This window comes from Lathamus discolor, chromosome 1, assembly GCF_037157495.1.
Source record: "Lathamus discolor isolate bLatDis1 chromosome 1, bLatDis1.hap1, whole genome shotgun sequence".
Taxonomy (NCBI): Eukaryota; Metazoa; Chordata; class Aves; order Psittaciformes; family Psittacidae; genus Lathamus; species Lathamus discolor.
The window spans coordinates 93,706,027-93,720,913 of NC_088884.1; the positions used below are offsets into that span (position 1 = coordinate 93,706,027).

The 14,887-nt window shown below is 48.3% G+C and overlaps 1 protein-coding gene across 5 annotated transcripts in view; it reads right to left on the reverse strand.

Annotated features, from left to right (window-relative positions):
- Positions 1–14,887, reverse strand: part of SHROOM3 (shroom family member 3) — a 98,924-nt gene that overhangs the window by 15,016 nt on the left and 69,021 nt on the right. For all 5 annotated transcript variants that reach the window (XM_065686797.1, XM_065686789.1, XM_065686778.1 and 2 more), the window contains 2 exons: positions 6,756–6,887; positions 726–3,981 (listed from right to left, as the gene is read on the reverse strand). In XM_065686797.1, coding sequence (XP_065542869.1) covers positions 726–3,981; positions 6,756–6,887 — 3,388 coding nt within the window. The remainder of the gene's footprint in view (positions 1–725; positions 3,982–6,755; positions 6,888–14,887) is intronic.

Below are 14,887 nucleotides of genomic sequence, written 5' to 3' on the forward strand. Positions count from 1 at the left end.
TTGAAGAGCTGGCCTGGGCAGTTGTTCTTTAAGAAGTTAGCCTGTTTCTAGTATTTACCATCATCAGAGTCAGTCAAATTCCCTGTTTGTGACATCAGTGCAATGTTTCCAACTGCCAAGCAGGGTACATGGGATGAGCGGCCAGGGTCTCAACTGAGTTTTCTCCGCAATGTTTCCCTCCAGGGCTGGAGGCAAAACATAATGGTTATTGGCAGAGCCTTTAGTGCACACTTCCCAACACTGTTGGGCACAGTGTGAGCAAGGGAGATTTCAAGCAGCCTTTAGTCCTCTCTACTTTGCACCAGTGAACTTGGATAAGGCAGAAGAGCAGCAGCAGCCTATCACCACCTTAATGGTATGGCCCACCAGAAAGTGCTGAGTGCTTCTTCCGTGATGCTTTTTACCATGATGATTCCATGAAAAACAGGTAAAACAGGATGGGATGGGACATCCAGAGCAGCAAGAACTGCATTTCAGCGTCTCTGAAATCTCTGAAGTAGCCCCAGCATTAAGAAAACTGAATAGAAGCAGCACCTCACCAGTGAGCAGTTAAAACAGCATCCTGGTAATTTAAACACAATAAAGTGTCCCTATCTCAACATGTATTTAACCTCTAACGAATGGAGTAACAGCCATGACTGAACATCAGCTTGCTAATCCCACATCCCAACATTCCCTGGTTCAGAGCCCTTCTTGTCTGCACGTGTGATCCCGTTTTCACATACCTGGTGTTTCTTATCTGCTGTGGGAGACGACCTGGAACGTATATGCACAGGGAATGTCTGGTTGTCGTACCTATCAAGCAAGTCTTCCACAGACACTGATTTCCCAGATTTCCTGGCAGTGGAGGGTATTTCAAAGACCTGCTCCTGCTTTCTGTAGCAAGGCTGGCCCTGCATGCCCAAAGGGTCTGTCTGCGTGCCTTTGATGAGCTCTGTTTTGGCTCTGTAATCCCGGCACCTCTCTGCTTTCGGTCGGCTTGTGACTGAGCTGTCCTGGTGCCCTGTCTTCTTCTCATCTCCACTCATGTCAAAGCAGCCCATCAGACCAGGAGGAAGAGTAGAAGATATCTGCCTTGTCCTGGATATCCGCTCTATGGACTCTCTCCGGCGGTAAATGTTCTGGTCCTGGAGAGAGTTCATGCTGGAGGCAGAGGAAAGGCTCTGGCTGTCTGGGCCACATGGCTGTAGGTAGGAGCTGTGGGAGCGCTCCCTCAGCAGCCCCACATCTTGCGAGGATGGACGTCTCCCTGTTTTGCGCTCAATGTAGTCAGCAAGGGCGTTCTGCTGGAGCTGCTTGAGCTCCGGTTTGGAGAGGCTGGCTGTGGAAGAAGCTTTGCCATCCCCTTCGAAGATCTTACGGCGATCAGCCACCGTATTCTCTGGGAACGCAAAATGGATGCTTTTCTTCTGCAAGGAGAAAGGCGATGGCTCCCCATCAGAGATGCCCACCTCATTCATCTTCTCTGGCTCCGAGTAAGACCGCTTCTTTTGCTCTGCTGTCAGCCGCTTTCGGCCCCCAATGCGCAAGATGTGCTGTGTCTTGGCATAGTCCAGGGCGGACAGGCTGCCTTCTGTTGGGGTGATACTGTGCCTCTCCTTCGGGGTGTGTGGAGATGGCACCATGCTCCTCATGCCCACATGGGCTGAAGAAGGCCTCTGTGTTGTCCTCTTGGGTGTGCTCCCGAATGGGGGGCTGATGCGACGGAAGGAAGTTGCTCTCAAGACCCTGGACTGAGCATCTTTGATGCTGTTCCTGTAAGCTCTGTTAAATGGTGTGTCCAGCTGCGATCCGTGGGCATCATGGATGTTATCCTTCCAGAGGACTTCCTTCTCAGGCTCAGCTTCCAGCTGGAATGTGCTTTTACTCCTTGGGAGCTGAGCTGCCCGTATTTGTGCTTCATTTTCAGGACACAGGCTGTAGTATTCGCTGGGTCTTGCCTGTTTCTCCGAAGCCACCATTTGCAGCTCTACAGGGTGCCAGTTAGCCTCCTCCAGCTTCCCATTCCTGATGGAGGGGCTGGAGATCCTGCCCAGCTTGCAGGGCAGCTGGCTGGGCTCATGGAACTTGCTCTGCATGTCCTCCAGGCTGTACAGAGAGCACCTCACACTGGAGGGCTGGCTGGTCCTGCTCGGCCCATAGTGCTGGCCAAAGCTGGGAATACCAGCACTCTGGGGCTGGTTAGTGCTTTGCTCTCGCTGCTCAAACTTGCTGACCTTTTCTAGCACTGAGCAGCGGGACTTGCCAGCATCTGCTTTGCCATAGGGAAAGCTTTGGGTGCTGTTAGAGCTGAGCTGGCTCCTCCCGAAATCAGAGGTCTTTGGGTGCTGTGGAGAAGGGGGCTCCTCACACTTTGGCCCAGCAGCATGGAATGGAGTGACATTCCTGCCTCCCTCCTCCTGCCTTGCAAAGGCCTGTGGGTCCACATCACTCCACTGTTTGTGCCCCTGTCCCCTGTGATCCTTCTCTTTGCTGCTGCTGCTCAAGAAGGACAGTTTGGTGTTGGAATAACTCTCACCCGGTTGCACATCTCTGACCTCAGAGTTGCTTTGCCTCCTGGAGCTCTCTGGGACGTTCTGCAAGGAGGAGAAGCCATACTGCTGGGCCTTGCTGTGACACCACTGGTGGTGAGCAGCAGCATCTCTCTCGTTTATCTGTGCGCTGCCATTTTTGTCCTCCTGGGATTCAGCTGTCCAGTCCTCTTTGGGCTGGTAATGGGCTCTTCTCTCACCAGTATCCCTCAGCTGGGGCTGCGGAGCTTGAAAACTGTGTTTGGAGGCCTGTGCAGTACTTGTGCAGGTCTCTCGGTTGCTGTGTACTCCTTTGTAAGGAGGTAACAACTCCTCCCTTCTTGAGGTGGTCAGGCAGACTTCTGGGCCTGCCATGCTAGGAGCTTTTTGCTGAAGAAGTTTTGCTGCAGCATCACGCTTTATCTCAGCTGCTAGGGGCTGGTAGAAGACGATCGATCTGTTTGTAGTGCTTTGGCTTTCATTCTCATCAAGGCCCTGGGTGCTGCTGGCTATGGCCTTGTCATAAGAAGCTGGAATTGCAGGAGAGTACCCACTTTCTTTGGCCAGAGCTGGATAAAGCATCCCATTACTGCTTACAGAAGGCTGGGGCACCTGTGCATAGTGCGGCTCTGGGGAGGGTACTGGGTAGACACCAGTAGGCAGCAGGGGCTGCCCCGGCTGGGCTGGCTGGGAGTAGCTCTGCTTGGGCTTCATGGTGGGGCTGCTCTCTGGGCTCTTCTCCACCACAGTGTGCAGATGTCCTTCTCCAAAGGGGGTTTTCAGCACTGGCCCCTGGGACAGGGTGCTGACAAAGGGAGGCCAGGTCCCTTTCAGCTGGGTTCGACCAGGCTTGCTCAGATCAAGGCCAGTGCATGAGCTGGGCCTCTCGTGATGTCTGATTGCTGCATAGCTGTCGCTGCGGGTGGGAGGCAAGGGAGGTCCTTTGGGGAGTTGGTTTTTGCTGTCCAAGGGGCCCTGGCCTGGCTGAGCCCAGGAGGGAGCTGTGTTGTGCCGGCTGAAGAGCCTGCTGTGGCTGCAATCATCCAGTGAAACCTGGGCCTCACAGCTTGGAAGCAAGGCAGAGGACTTCACCTCATATTCCTTGGAGATCCCCTGCTGGGCATCGTAGACTGTCTTGACATACCTGATGTCAGCTTGCCTCATCCTCTCGTGTGGGCTGCCTTGGGGCTGCATGCTGTCTGTGGAGCAGGAGTATTCCTTGGTGAATGGAGGAGCGGGGTACTCGGGGATGCTGGAGTTGGTGGAGAAGGAGCTGTAGGCAGAGTCTCTCTTGTTGTGGAGGTGGGAGAGCTGGTCAGTGCTGTTGGTGGACTTGGCTGGGGAGAGGTGACAAGGGTGGTAGCCAGGGGAGGAGTGGTCCAAGCTCTCCATGCTGCCCCGGGAGCTGTATTGGTCAGGACTTCTCCTCAGATAGCCATGCTCATAGCCAGAGAGATCGCTGGTGGAGGAGCTGGGGAAGAGCAAGAGGAGAGTAAAAACGCACTGCCAGCAGAGGAGAGGCACAACAACTTATAAGTGAGCTCAGAAGCAAGATGTTTAGTTTTGAGATGAAAACCCATATTTGGGCCTTACTCCATCCCCTGTTTGCAGTCATCCCAGTTCACGAAGAGGAACTGCTTGACATTGCAACACATGGCTCTTATTTACCACAGAAGGGTGGGAGGGAAATACAGACAGAAAGATGGTACATCACTGGAGCCAGGGAGGATCAACCCCACCCATCAAACCTATCCAAGGCACTTGGAAAGCTGAATGAGCCCCAACGCCACCGAGGAGGAGGAGAGGAGCACGAGAGGCATTCTGGGGAGAATCTAATCTCTTCCTTTTTTTCCCAGTTTCATTTCTTTTTATGGAGAGGAAGGCTATGTCCTGGCAGGCTTCCTGGAAATTCAGCTGTCCCAAGGATAGTTTGTTTGCTGTGAGAAAACTAAACTGACAAGACAGAGAAAAGATGCATATGGTTGTGTGTGGAGGCAAGTGGGAGGTGCAACAGTAGAAGGGGTTTGAGAATGCCCCAGGAAGTCTTCACAGCCACCTCCTCACATAGGAGGACATGCAGGACATCTTGGCACCTGCTCTGAGGTACATGTGTTTCAGAAGAGGGCTCACTGCCTTCAAAAAGAAGGATATTCAGAAATCTTTCCATCACTGAGAAGGGAGCATCTTGTGCCAGCCACAGTACCTCCTTACAGGGGAGCCAGTTTCCCCTGGATAATCTCTTCTCCCACATCCAAGCAAATGCATTGAGGATTTGGGATTGTAGCCTGGGGATTTCACTCTTCTTCCCTCTGTTCCCAGCTCCACTCCCTTACATATTGTTTTTCTGTAGTTCCCTGTGCATCTATGTGCGCTGCGCTGGCAGAAACACAGGAAAGCACCATGAAAGGAAAGATTGCTGTCCCATGCAAAGGGTGGCAGAGCAAGGCTTGGAGCTGGAAGCAGGAACGGAGAGGAGCCTGGGTTTGCCAGAATGCAAGCTGGAAAGGCAAGCTCCATTTCTACCTGCTTTGCTCCACTGGAATAACAAACCTAACCCTGCTCTGTGTAGCGGAGGAGCTGGGGATGCATAGCAGTCTGGAAATCAAGGAGACAGCAGGTAAAACCCTCCCCAGCAAGCATCTGCTGAAAAGCCTAAAGCTTCCTCCAGTTGTATCCCAACCAGACACCTCCACCTGTAGCTGGATTAATACCCACAAGCCCAAAGAACAGACAGGGAGGGGAAGGCTGCTAAGGGTGAGGAAAGGCAGGAGGAATCCTGCCTGCAAGGTCGAAAAGCAGCAGCTCTGCAGAGGGATGCAAAGGAGCTCAGGCACAGGCAGAAAGAGATATGGCAACTCTCAGGGAAAAGCTGGCCTACTCGTTTAAATGCACCACTCTATTTTAGTTTCACGTAAGTATCTCCCTGGCAGTGCCCAGCACAGCCCTGGACAGCTGGCCGCTAGATGTTCCCCGTGCTCCTCTTTGGAGACTGAGCTGGACTGCCAAAGGCTCTGCCAGGAGCTGCGGGTGGGAAGCAAAGCCCCTCAGTGGGAAATGAATCTGCTACAGCATGATGTGTGCTGAAGTCCAGAGATGAACATACATTCTTCTGCAACCATCTCCTAACTTTATTCTTTTTAATGCTATTTTCTTCTTCCTCCCCTCTGCCAAGGCTCAGTCTTGCGTGTAAAAGGAATGTGTTAATACAGCGGCTATAAGGAGAGTTTCCCACACCTGAAACCCTTCTGCCTTACCAGGGAAAACACTCCAAGGGCAGATTTTAAACTTGAACCCCCTCAAGCTGTCCCAGGGTTTACCCCCAGTACATTTTTGGACTGCTGATGGTAGCTGTGGGGTCTGTCTCCTCCCCATACTCATCACACTACATGGCCTCACAGAAACAACCCCATCACTGCTTCCAATCTCCCATGGCCAAAACCAGAGTGGCCTCGTACCACCTTCTTTTAACAGCACTAAGGTTACTAGTTTAGTCTTTTGGGGACTGATAAACCCCTGTGCTAACTTCTTAGAGAAGCAGTCATGTACATACAGCTATGATAGAGCTGACCCCTGCAGAAAGTGATAGCTAAAACCAGGAAATCCCTTGCTGAACTTCTCATCCAGGGAGTATTGTTGGTGATGCACTAGTTGGCTGTTCCTGAGAGTGGCTTGGTTGTGCTGACAGACACAGATGCACTATACCTACACCCTTTCCTCCCTCTTTTTTTTTTTTTTAATAGGCTGACTTCTACTTCGGATTTCTTTTCCTTTGCTGGGGAAAAATCCATGCTGTGTTTCCACACAGGGACAGCCCATGGAATGCAGAGCAAGACTCTAGCTCCTGCCATCAGTTCTATAGAAAACTGCATTAACATCCTGACAGTGGGTTCCCATCTTGGTGGGAAGGGGGATTTTAAAAGTAATTAATTTCCTAGCTGTTAATCACCTCATAGAGCACTTAAAGGAGGAAAACACAGCCACTTACTTTATCTGGGTAACCAAACAGGAACCAAAGCCCTCCTAACCCTAATCCTAATGACCTGGCTGTTTGTAAACCTGTCAGCTCAGGTTGGATGGTGCTTTGAGCAACCTGGTCTAGTGGAAGAGTCCTTACCCATGGCAGAGGGTTGGAACTGGATGAGCTTTAAGGTCCCTTCCAACCCAAACCCTCCTATGATTCTATGATGTGATTCTGCTTTACCTCTCTGCCCAAGAAGCACAGGATCACAGCCATGTAGTGCTTACCTGGAGTGGTAGGACTGATGCCAAGGGGTGCCAAGCGTACCCTGAGATATTTGCATCATGCTGGGATTGGGCTGGTTCTCCACAAGTTTGCTTGAATGCCAGGAATGAGGCCGGCCTGGAGTTTCACTCCGCCTAGGTGAAAGCAGAAGGATTTTGCACATCAGCAACAGGCCAGACCTTCCATGGAAGATGTAAATGAAATGTATAGTAACACCAACAGCTGCTTAAAATTGCTCATGCTCACTTCTGTTTCACTGCTATATACTCACCTCTTCCAGCGAATCAAGCAGTGATCACACACAGCTCCTGACATTCACACAACACTCCCCCAATATTTGCAAGACAAGAGGCACAGGCACACAAGGCAGACAAAGCAGTTATTGCCAAATGCAGAGGATCTTCCCCTCTACCTCCCAGCCAGAAGCCTCCTTGCTTGGGATGAGCCTGGGATGAGTTTACAGGTTGGGCTACATGTGGACTCCCACATGTGATTGGAATAGGTGCTGGAGGAGCACTTTTCTCAAAAGGTTCTCTTAATTTTCAAGTGGCAGCTGGCAAAGTCATCTAAAGGATCCAATACCACGAGGGGGTGGGAGCCTGCACAATGCTGTTTTGATCTCTCCTCAGTGCTGGTAAAAATGCAGGAAGGGACATGACTACCAAGTGCCACAATATGCGTCCTCCAGCTGTCCCCCCGCAGTGTGTGCTGTCACCAAATCACCAAGGCTCAGGCCAGCCTCCATCAGCTCTTAGCAGGAAAAAAAAAAAGTACCAACAACCTTATTTAAAGCACATAATGGTGCAATGGAAAGTCAAAGCAGGGGATTAGCAATCAAGTACCCTGAACATGCTGCAGACTCTGCTTCCCCCCAGCCTTTGGGCTTGTCCTTAATCTTCTCACTGCTTTCCAGGGGCGATCTCTCCCCCTGCTCTAGCAGTCATCTCCACAGCTCCTCATTCTCCCTGTGAGAACAAGGAGCAGCACTGTGTACCACTGAAGTCCCAAATGTGACAGCCTGCAGGACAACCTTGACTACTTAGAAAGCATTAATGCAAAAAGAGGATATGACACATCTTTAAAGTCTCTGTCTCACTGAAAATGTCACAGTAAAGCATGTCCTGAATAAGTCGGTATACAGATTAAAATGCCCTCTGCAGATGCATACCAGATGCCAAAAGAGGACTATTCAGTACTGCCTAAGACTGTGAAAAGAAATGGTACAGGAAAATGCACAAAGTGAAAAATGTCTGTTATGTCTGTCATGTCTGTTACAAATAAATGCCAGCACTGGCTGATGTTCTATGACATGGAAAAGCACTGGCAAAAAGTGAGAGGTAGAACCACTTCACCAGTAGTTTTTCCATACAGATTTCAGAAGCACAGGTCACTCCCTTATCAGCAGCCAAAAGAGGAAAGAAAAAGTGACATTCTTTTCAACATTTGTTGTGACAGAGCTGTCTTAAGGAAAGCTGCAATGGAGGCATACATAAGGCAAGCTGAACTGAGCACTGCTTTACCATTACATGTGTAGGTGTTGTTTAAAACAGGGCTCTTTTGTTAAGTTCCTTCCCCATAGAAATGAGGAAGCTGAACACTGCCGGATGGGAAGTTGACAAACCATTAACAATAAGCCACATTCTTGCCTTTTCCGTTGCAGAGATTTAAGGACTCCTTGTACTTTAGAGTAGAACAAGCCTCCAGCATTAATTTTACTTGTGAAAACAAACTGAATGATCATAGCAAAGCATCTTATCCTTTGATTTGATCAGCAAAAAGCTGCAGGGAGCTGTGTAGCCAGTCTTCTGAGCCACAGGTATTTTAAACCCTTTTGGTCAATATCCTTGTAATAATACAACATATGGACAGCAAAGCTGTGAATTTCAGTCAAAAGACTTGCCATGCCAGCTCTGTGTGGAATAACCTTGCCTTGTTTCCACACCTACCTGATCCTAGAAACATGGATTAAGGGTAACTGAATCTTAGCCAAGCTTAAACCAAGAGAAGCACTGCAGTACACATGAACTCCAGCTCATGTTGCAGACTTACTCAGGGCATCTCCAGGATGGGAGTATGGGGGGTATTTTTGCAAATATGTGCACTGAAAGGCAGAGAACACTGGGTCTGATCCTGTTTCCAGGGTGTAAAAGCAAGGCACAGCTGATGCTGCCAGTGCCTGTGGGGTTGTTCACGGAATGCCAAGATGTTCATAGCTTCACCCTTCTGTGGCACCTGAAAATAGCACCTTGCTTCACCCTACCTCCTTAAGCTTAGCATAGAATCGTAGAATCAGAATGGTTTGGGTTGGAAAGGACCTTAAAGTTTATCCAGTTCTACGGGCAGGGACACCTTCCATTAGACCAGGTTGCTCCAAGCCCCATCCCACCTGGCCTTGCGCACTGTAAGGGATGCGGCAGGTACAACTTCTCTGGGCAACCTGTGCCAGCGCCTCACCACCCTCACAGGGAAAAGCTTCTTCTTCATATCTAATCTAAATCTCCCCTCTTTCTTTATAATTATTATTGCCTTATTAGGGGAAAATACTGGAACTGTTGTGCAATAAGACAGTGAGCACCACAGTGCTCACTCCACAGTGTTCTCTAAAGGAGAACAGCCACCTCTTATTACAGATTGAAGAGGAGTTGAACATGGTTAATCTGTCAGTTCTGCAATGACTTTTGGTTACACTTGGTTTACTGCAGAGCACAACTTCGGAAGCAATAAAAACCAGAGCAAGATTAAACTCAAAAGAGTTTAATCAAATGGGGCAGAACCATTTTTGTAAAGCCCACAACATGAGATCCTGATTCATCCCAGACAAACTGGCTGAGTGATAAAGCTTGCAAATTCCTGACTTGAGTGAAGACAAGTAAGTCACTAGATCTTTCAGTGGTATGAATTTGGCACGGCTCAGCTGCCTTCAACAAAGCCAGGAGCAACAGCTCACTCTTTGTTCCAGGCAGTTGTAGGATTTCAAAATGCAGAACTGTAGTAATAATAATAACAGTGACAATAATAATAACAACAAAAATAACAAAACTACCTCATCCCCCTATCCTTCACACTAGTTCCTCAAGGGCTGCACCTGCACCATACTTGTAAAAACGTCTGGACAATCTTAGTACTAAAAAATTCTCCACTTCAGATAAAAGAGAAAGTGATCCCTCTGTTGTAAATGCCAAAGCTGGAAAGGAGACCCCTGTTTCCTCATGGACACCTCCAGTGATCAGATAACCTGGGCATCACGACAAATGCCTCGAAGCAAAGATACCCAGAGAAGGCAGAGGACCTTGGTGCAGTGCTGGCACCTAAACAGGCCCCATGGCAGCTGTAACACTGATTACCCACCAGATATTGCCAAATTTACCACGTAAACTGGAAAAAAGGGAAACGAATAGTCTTTAATCTTGTCCAGCTGCTGTTATCTGGATGCTCCTTGTTGCTATACGAGCCACAGCATTTTTAGACAGAAACGTGACCGGCACATTAGCAGTCTCCTCTAATGCGGTATGGCAGAGGCTTGATGCCGTCTGGGCTGCAAGGACCATACTGACATTCCTGAGGCCCTTTACCATTAATAGCTCTGTAGCTAGTGCTTATTGCGAAGAGCTGAACATGTTCTTCCCTGTAATCCCTGGATTATTTTAACGCTTGGTATGCAAAACAGTGATGGAACTTTATAAAGATACTTTGTTACTAACTCTACAAATGAATCAGCATCTACAGAACAACCATCCAAAGCTTTCTTCACAGTGTAACTGAAAGACTGATGTATCTTTTTCCCAAGGTTACAAACTAAAACCATCCGAAGCCATCCTTGCTCTGTAGAGTAGACATAGCATAAGAGTATCAAAGGAAGATGCTGAAAGTAGAAGAGAAGGGTTTCACAAGGAAAGCACCTTCCCTTAGGAAACACAGACTGAATTTTATCTTTGCAGGATGTAACTCAGCCTTTATCAAAGGAAGATGCTGAAGGTAGAAGAGAAGGGTTTCACAAAGAAAGCACCTTCCCTTAGGAAACACAGACTGAATTTTATCCTCACAGGATGTAACTCAGCCTTTTAGAAAGCTAATGAGTGCAAGTCAGGGAGGGGATGTTGTGGCTGATCAATTAGCAACACAGAGTCATCAGTGCCCCAGTAAAGAGACCTATTTCTACTGCAACACACCCACGCAGCTTGTGGAGAGTTGAGTTTTCATCAATCTTATGTCTGTCAAACACGTCATTTGAGATGGCTGAAGAGACCATTTGTGAACAACTATTCTTCTGCCACTGACTGGGGGCTCATTTTTAACTCTGTCCCAGCAAGCTTCAAAAACCTCCTCAGCAGAGATAGGGAACACTGAAGAAAAGCCTTTCAAGAAAAGCATCTCTCCCCAAGGAGCAGAGTCTACCTGTGGATCCAGGCAGCAGCAGTGGTCACTGGGACACATTCTCCATGACCTGCAGGCATGAGTTTGACTAGCTGCTGCTGTTAACATGACAAAGAAAGATGGGAAAACTTAGAGAACTAAGGCCAAGAGGGTCACTGTGCCACCGCAGACAAATGTGCAGCATATCCCCTGTGGATATGCTTCCCCCTTCCAGCAGCCGTGTGGCCTAGGAGACTGTGTGGGAGATTGGTGGGGCTGGAAGGGATGGCCTGGCTCATTCATCTGGGAGGTAGGAAGGAAGGGTGTCCTGCAGCAGACACCCTCCTCCTGTAGAAGAGGAGAAATACTTGGATGCAAGTGCAAAGCTTGTGCCTTTTGGATCTGATCCCACGCATCCAGCAACACGAAAGCAAGCCAAAAAGGCAGCTGCACATCCCTATGGCATCATCCTCATGGTGGCAAAGATTTCAAGCTGGTGATATTTTTAAACTAAAACGTTCCTAAGAAGTAACTAAGAAGTAACACTAATAACAATGTGGCAGAGGTAGTATGGCCTGAGCTGTAACCTGCTGCAAGGTGCAGTAGGCTCTTCCTATACAGAGAGATCCTGATGGTAGCAATTCGTGTGTAAGCTCCCAGGGTGCTGGTGTACCTGCATCAACAGAAAGCAGAAACAACAATCTGAATTTTCACCTGTCTCCAAGATGGACACATCTAAAGGAGCACTAGCATAAGAGGGATACGTTCTACAGGCATCCTAATGTGCTGCTGCAGTCCCTGTGCGTGGCTATTAAGCAGGAGATGAAGGGAAAACTAAAGCACTCAGAAGCCTATTAGGGTTTCTACAGAGCAAGGCCACAATCTGCCCAAAGCAATGTCGCTCTTAATTAACATTCAGTCATGGTTCTAAAAATAAGCATAACAGACGAGGCCAATTTGAAAGAAGTTGGACCCTAATGGCTTCAGCTTGGTGTGTTTTTCACTGGATCTCTCTTTTTAGGCTCAATTAAGCCCTTCTGGTAAGTTCTGGGGCAGGAGACACCTGGAGTGAGCTCTGTCCCTTCATAATTCTGACTAAAAAAAGGGACTCTTTAGAAAAAAGTCCTGAACTATATGAAATGATATTTCATGTCATGCATCTTGGGCAAGAGTGTCTTCTTACCCCTATAGGACAGGGAGAGTCTTGTTCCCCAAAACCCTCTTTATGCTCAGACTAAAACCCCCTCACTTCATAAGGTTTAGGAGAAATGTGTGAATATCCTCATACCAAGAAACAACCTTCTTTTCCACAGTATGTTAATTTCTGCAACTTCTAAAGGCAGACTGCCCACTCAGGAAATCCCTTCAGAGTTTCTCACAGCCTTCCAGTACCTGAAGGGGGCCTATAGGGATGCTGGGGAGGGACTCTTCATCAGGGACTGTAGTGACAGGACAAGGGGTAACGGGTTAAAACTTAAACAGGGGAAGTTTAGATTGGATATAAGGAGGAAATTCTTTCCTGTTAGGGTGGTGAGACACTGGAATCGGTTGCCCAGGGAGGTTGTGAGTGCTCCATCCCTGGTAGTGTTCAAGGCCAGGTTGGATGAAGCCTTGTATAGGATGGTTTAGTGTGAGGTGTCCCTGTCCATGGCAGGGGGGTTGGAACTAGATGATCTTGAGGTCCTTTCCAACCCTAACTATTCTATGATTCTATGATTTTAGCAGTCTCAGTCATAAACTAAGAAAAAAAATGACAGAAACTTGATAAAAATACCCCAGCCAAGCTCAGGGCTCTACCCAAGGCCCGTCTGGCCTCATTTCTCTCCCCAGCCTCTTTCCCAGTGGCAGAGGCAGATGTCCTGCCTCCATGTTGCTTTCAGCTGATCTGTCAGACACTATTTGTTTTTCCCTTTGACAAGCGTCACTTGGATGTCTGTGTTGCATCAGGCCCTGAGCATCAGAGCTGGGAGACAGGTACCAGGCTCCCTGAAGTCCCTCTGTGGTGAAGAAACAGAGGATTAGAGGTTTCTGCTCAGATTTCCTACCACCATCGCAAGTCTTTGGGAGAAACTCCCCACCACATCCCTGGAAAGAAAAGTGCTGTGAGAAAGCAGAGATGACAGCCACGTGTACGTATTTTTTCCTACCGTTTTTCTGAACTCAACATGCAGGAAACAGCCTGTTTCTCATCCTCCTCTTCTCTCCCTGCTTTCACCAAAAGCAGGCAGAGAGAAATGGTACAGAAAGATTATTTTGTGGATGGGAGTGACTAAGGCCACAGCAGTGCTCATCATGCTGCCTCTCTGGTATGGGACAAGGTGTGCATGGCTGAGAGTGCATGAAAGCACAAGTGCTCCAGCAAAATTTGCCAGAGTTTGCGGAAAAAACAAATTGGCTTTTTTGGAAAGAAATGCTCTCCAGCCCAGGCTGCAGAAGGAGATGCTGGGATCACTCAGAGGTGATGGCAGCTATGAGAATGATTGCTCCTTAACTGAACTTGGGAACAGTCAAACATTGTAATTAATGGTTATTGGTCTTGTATGTCACACTTTTGGGTTATCATGTTTCTTTCATTGTCTTATCCAAGGAAGGGGCATTTATCCTTCTTCCAGGAAAGGAAACAAAGGCCTCGATAGGTGAAGTGACTTACATAAAATCACCCCAAATCACAGGCCTACCGCAGACTGCAGTATAGGAGCCAGGCTGGGTGCTGCAGCTTCATTTTCCCTCGCCTAAGCATATGTTTGACAGGCAATATTTAGATAGAGAACTTTGCCCCGCACAAAGAAAGGGTCTCACTGACATTACCTGACACTAACCAGACAACAGGCTTGAATAGGAACAGTGGGGCCTTGGTTATTAGTGTGAGAGTTGATGTATACAAGCTTCACTCTTGTTGATTACCGGATTCACAGATGTTGTCCTACCAGGACCTTCTGAGAGCTTTCTTTTTGAAAGAAGGCATTACCAAGCAAACACTCTGATTTAAATTGCAAAAGAAAGAGTATTTCAGAGATCTGTTTTGAGAAAGTACTTGGTGCCAGGATAGTCCATCTGTGCTGTTCGCACCAGGCTGCGGCTTAGACACGTGGGAGCCAAGACAGGCTCCTGCCTGGTACTTAGAGCACGTGTAGGCTAGAATGAGGGGCTGGTGAGCACTGGATTAGACACTCTCTGCAGCTTTGCGCTTCCTGCTACAGTTTTACTCCATTTCCTTTTCTGGAAAGAGAGGAAGAAAGAACAGACGTGGAAGAGACAGCTGACTGACTTAGAGTCTTTGAGAAGGACCCTACTGTTTCTTGTCTGCTCCAGATATCATCTCTCAGGGCATAGGCAGCCAAATCCTACAGTGGCTTCCTCTGCCCACAACTTTGCAGAAGCTGCAGAGCTGCATCGATTTACCCGGATTGATGAATTGGCCCAACAGGCTTAATTCAAGTAATTTTTCCTCATTCTTCTCCAGCCAGTAAATTTGTTAAAAAGACAGAAAAAAAAGCATAGCTTGGATTCTTTCTCACCCTGATATCAAACACACAGCAACTTGCAACAGGAGAGACTTCGAAACAATGGAAGGAATGTGTTTTCCTTGTTTCGTTCAATGCTTAGGAGGAACTTGGTGGCTGGCAGCAGGAATGCTGCCCTGTAAGCCCGATTATCCCAACGGAACATGGACAATGAGTCATGGCAGGTAACCAAGGGGATTTTCAGGGCAGCTTTCAGGCCATAGCTGGCTTCTTCTCTGAGTTACAGGGCTACAAATCACAGACTACACTAATAAACT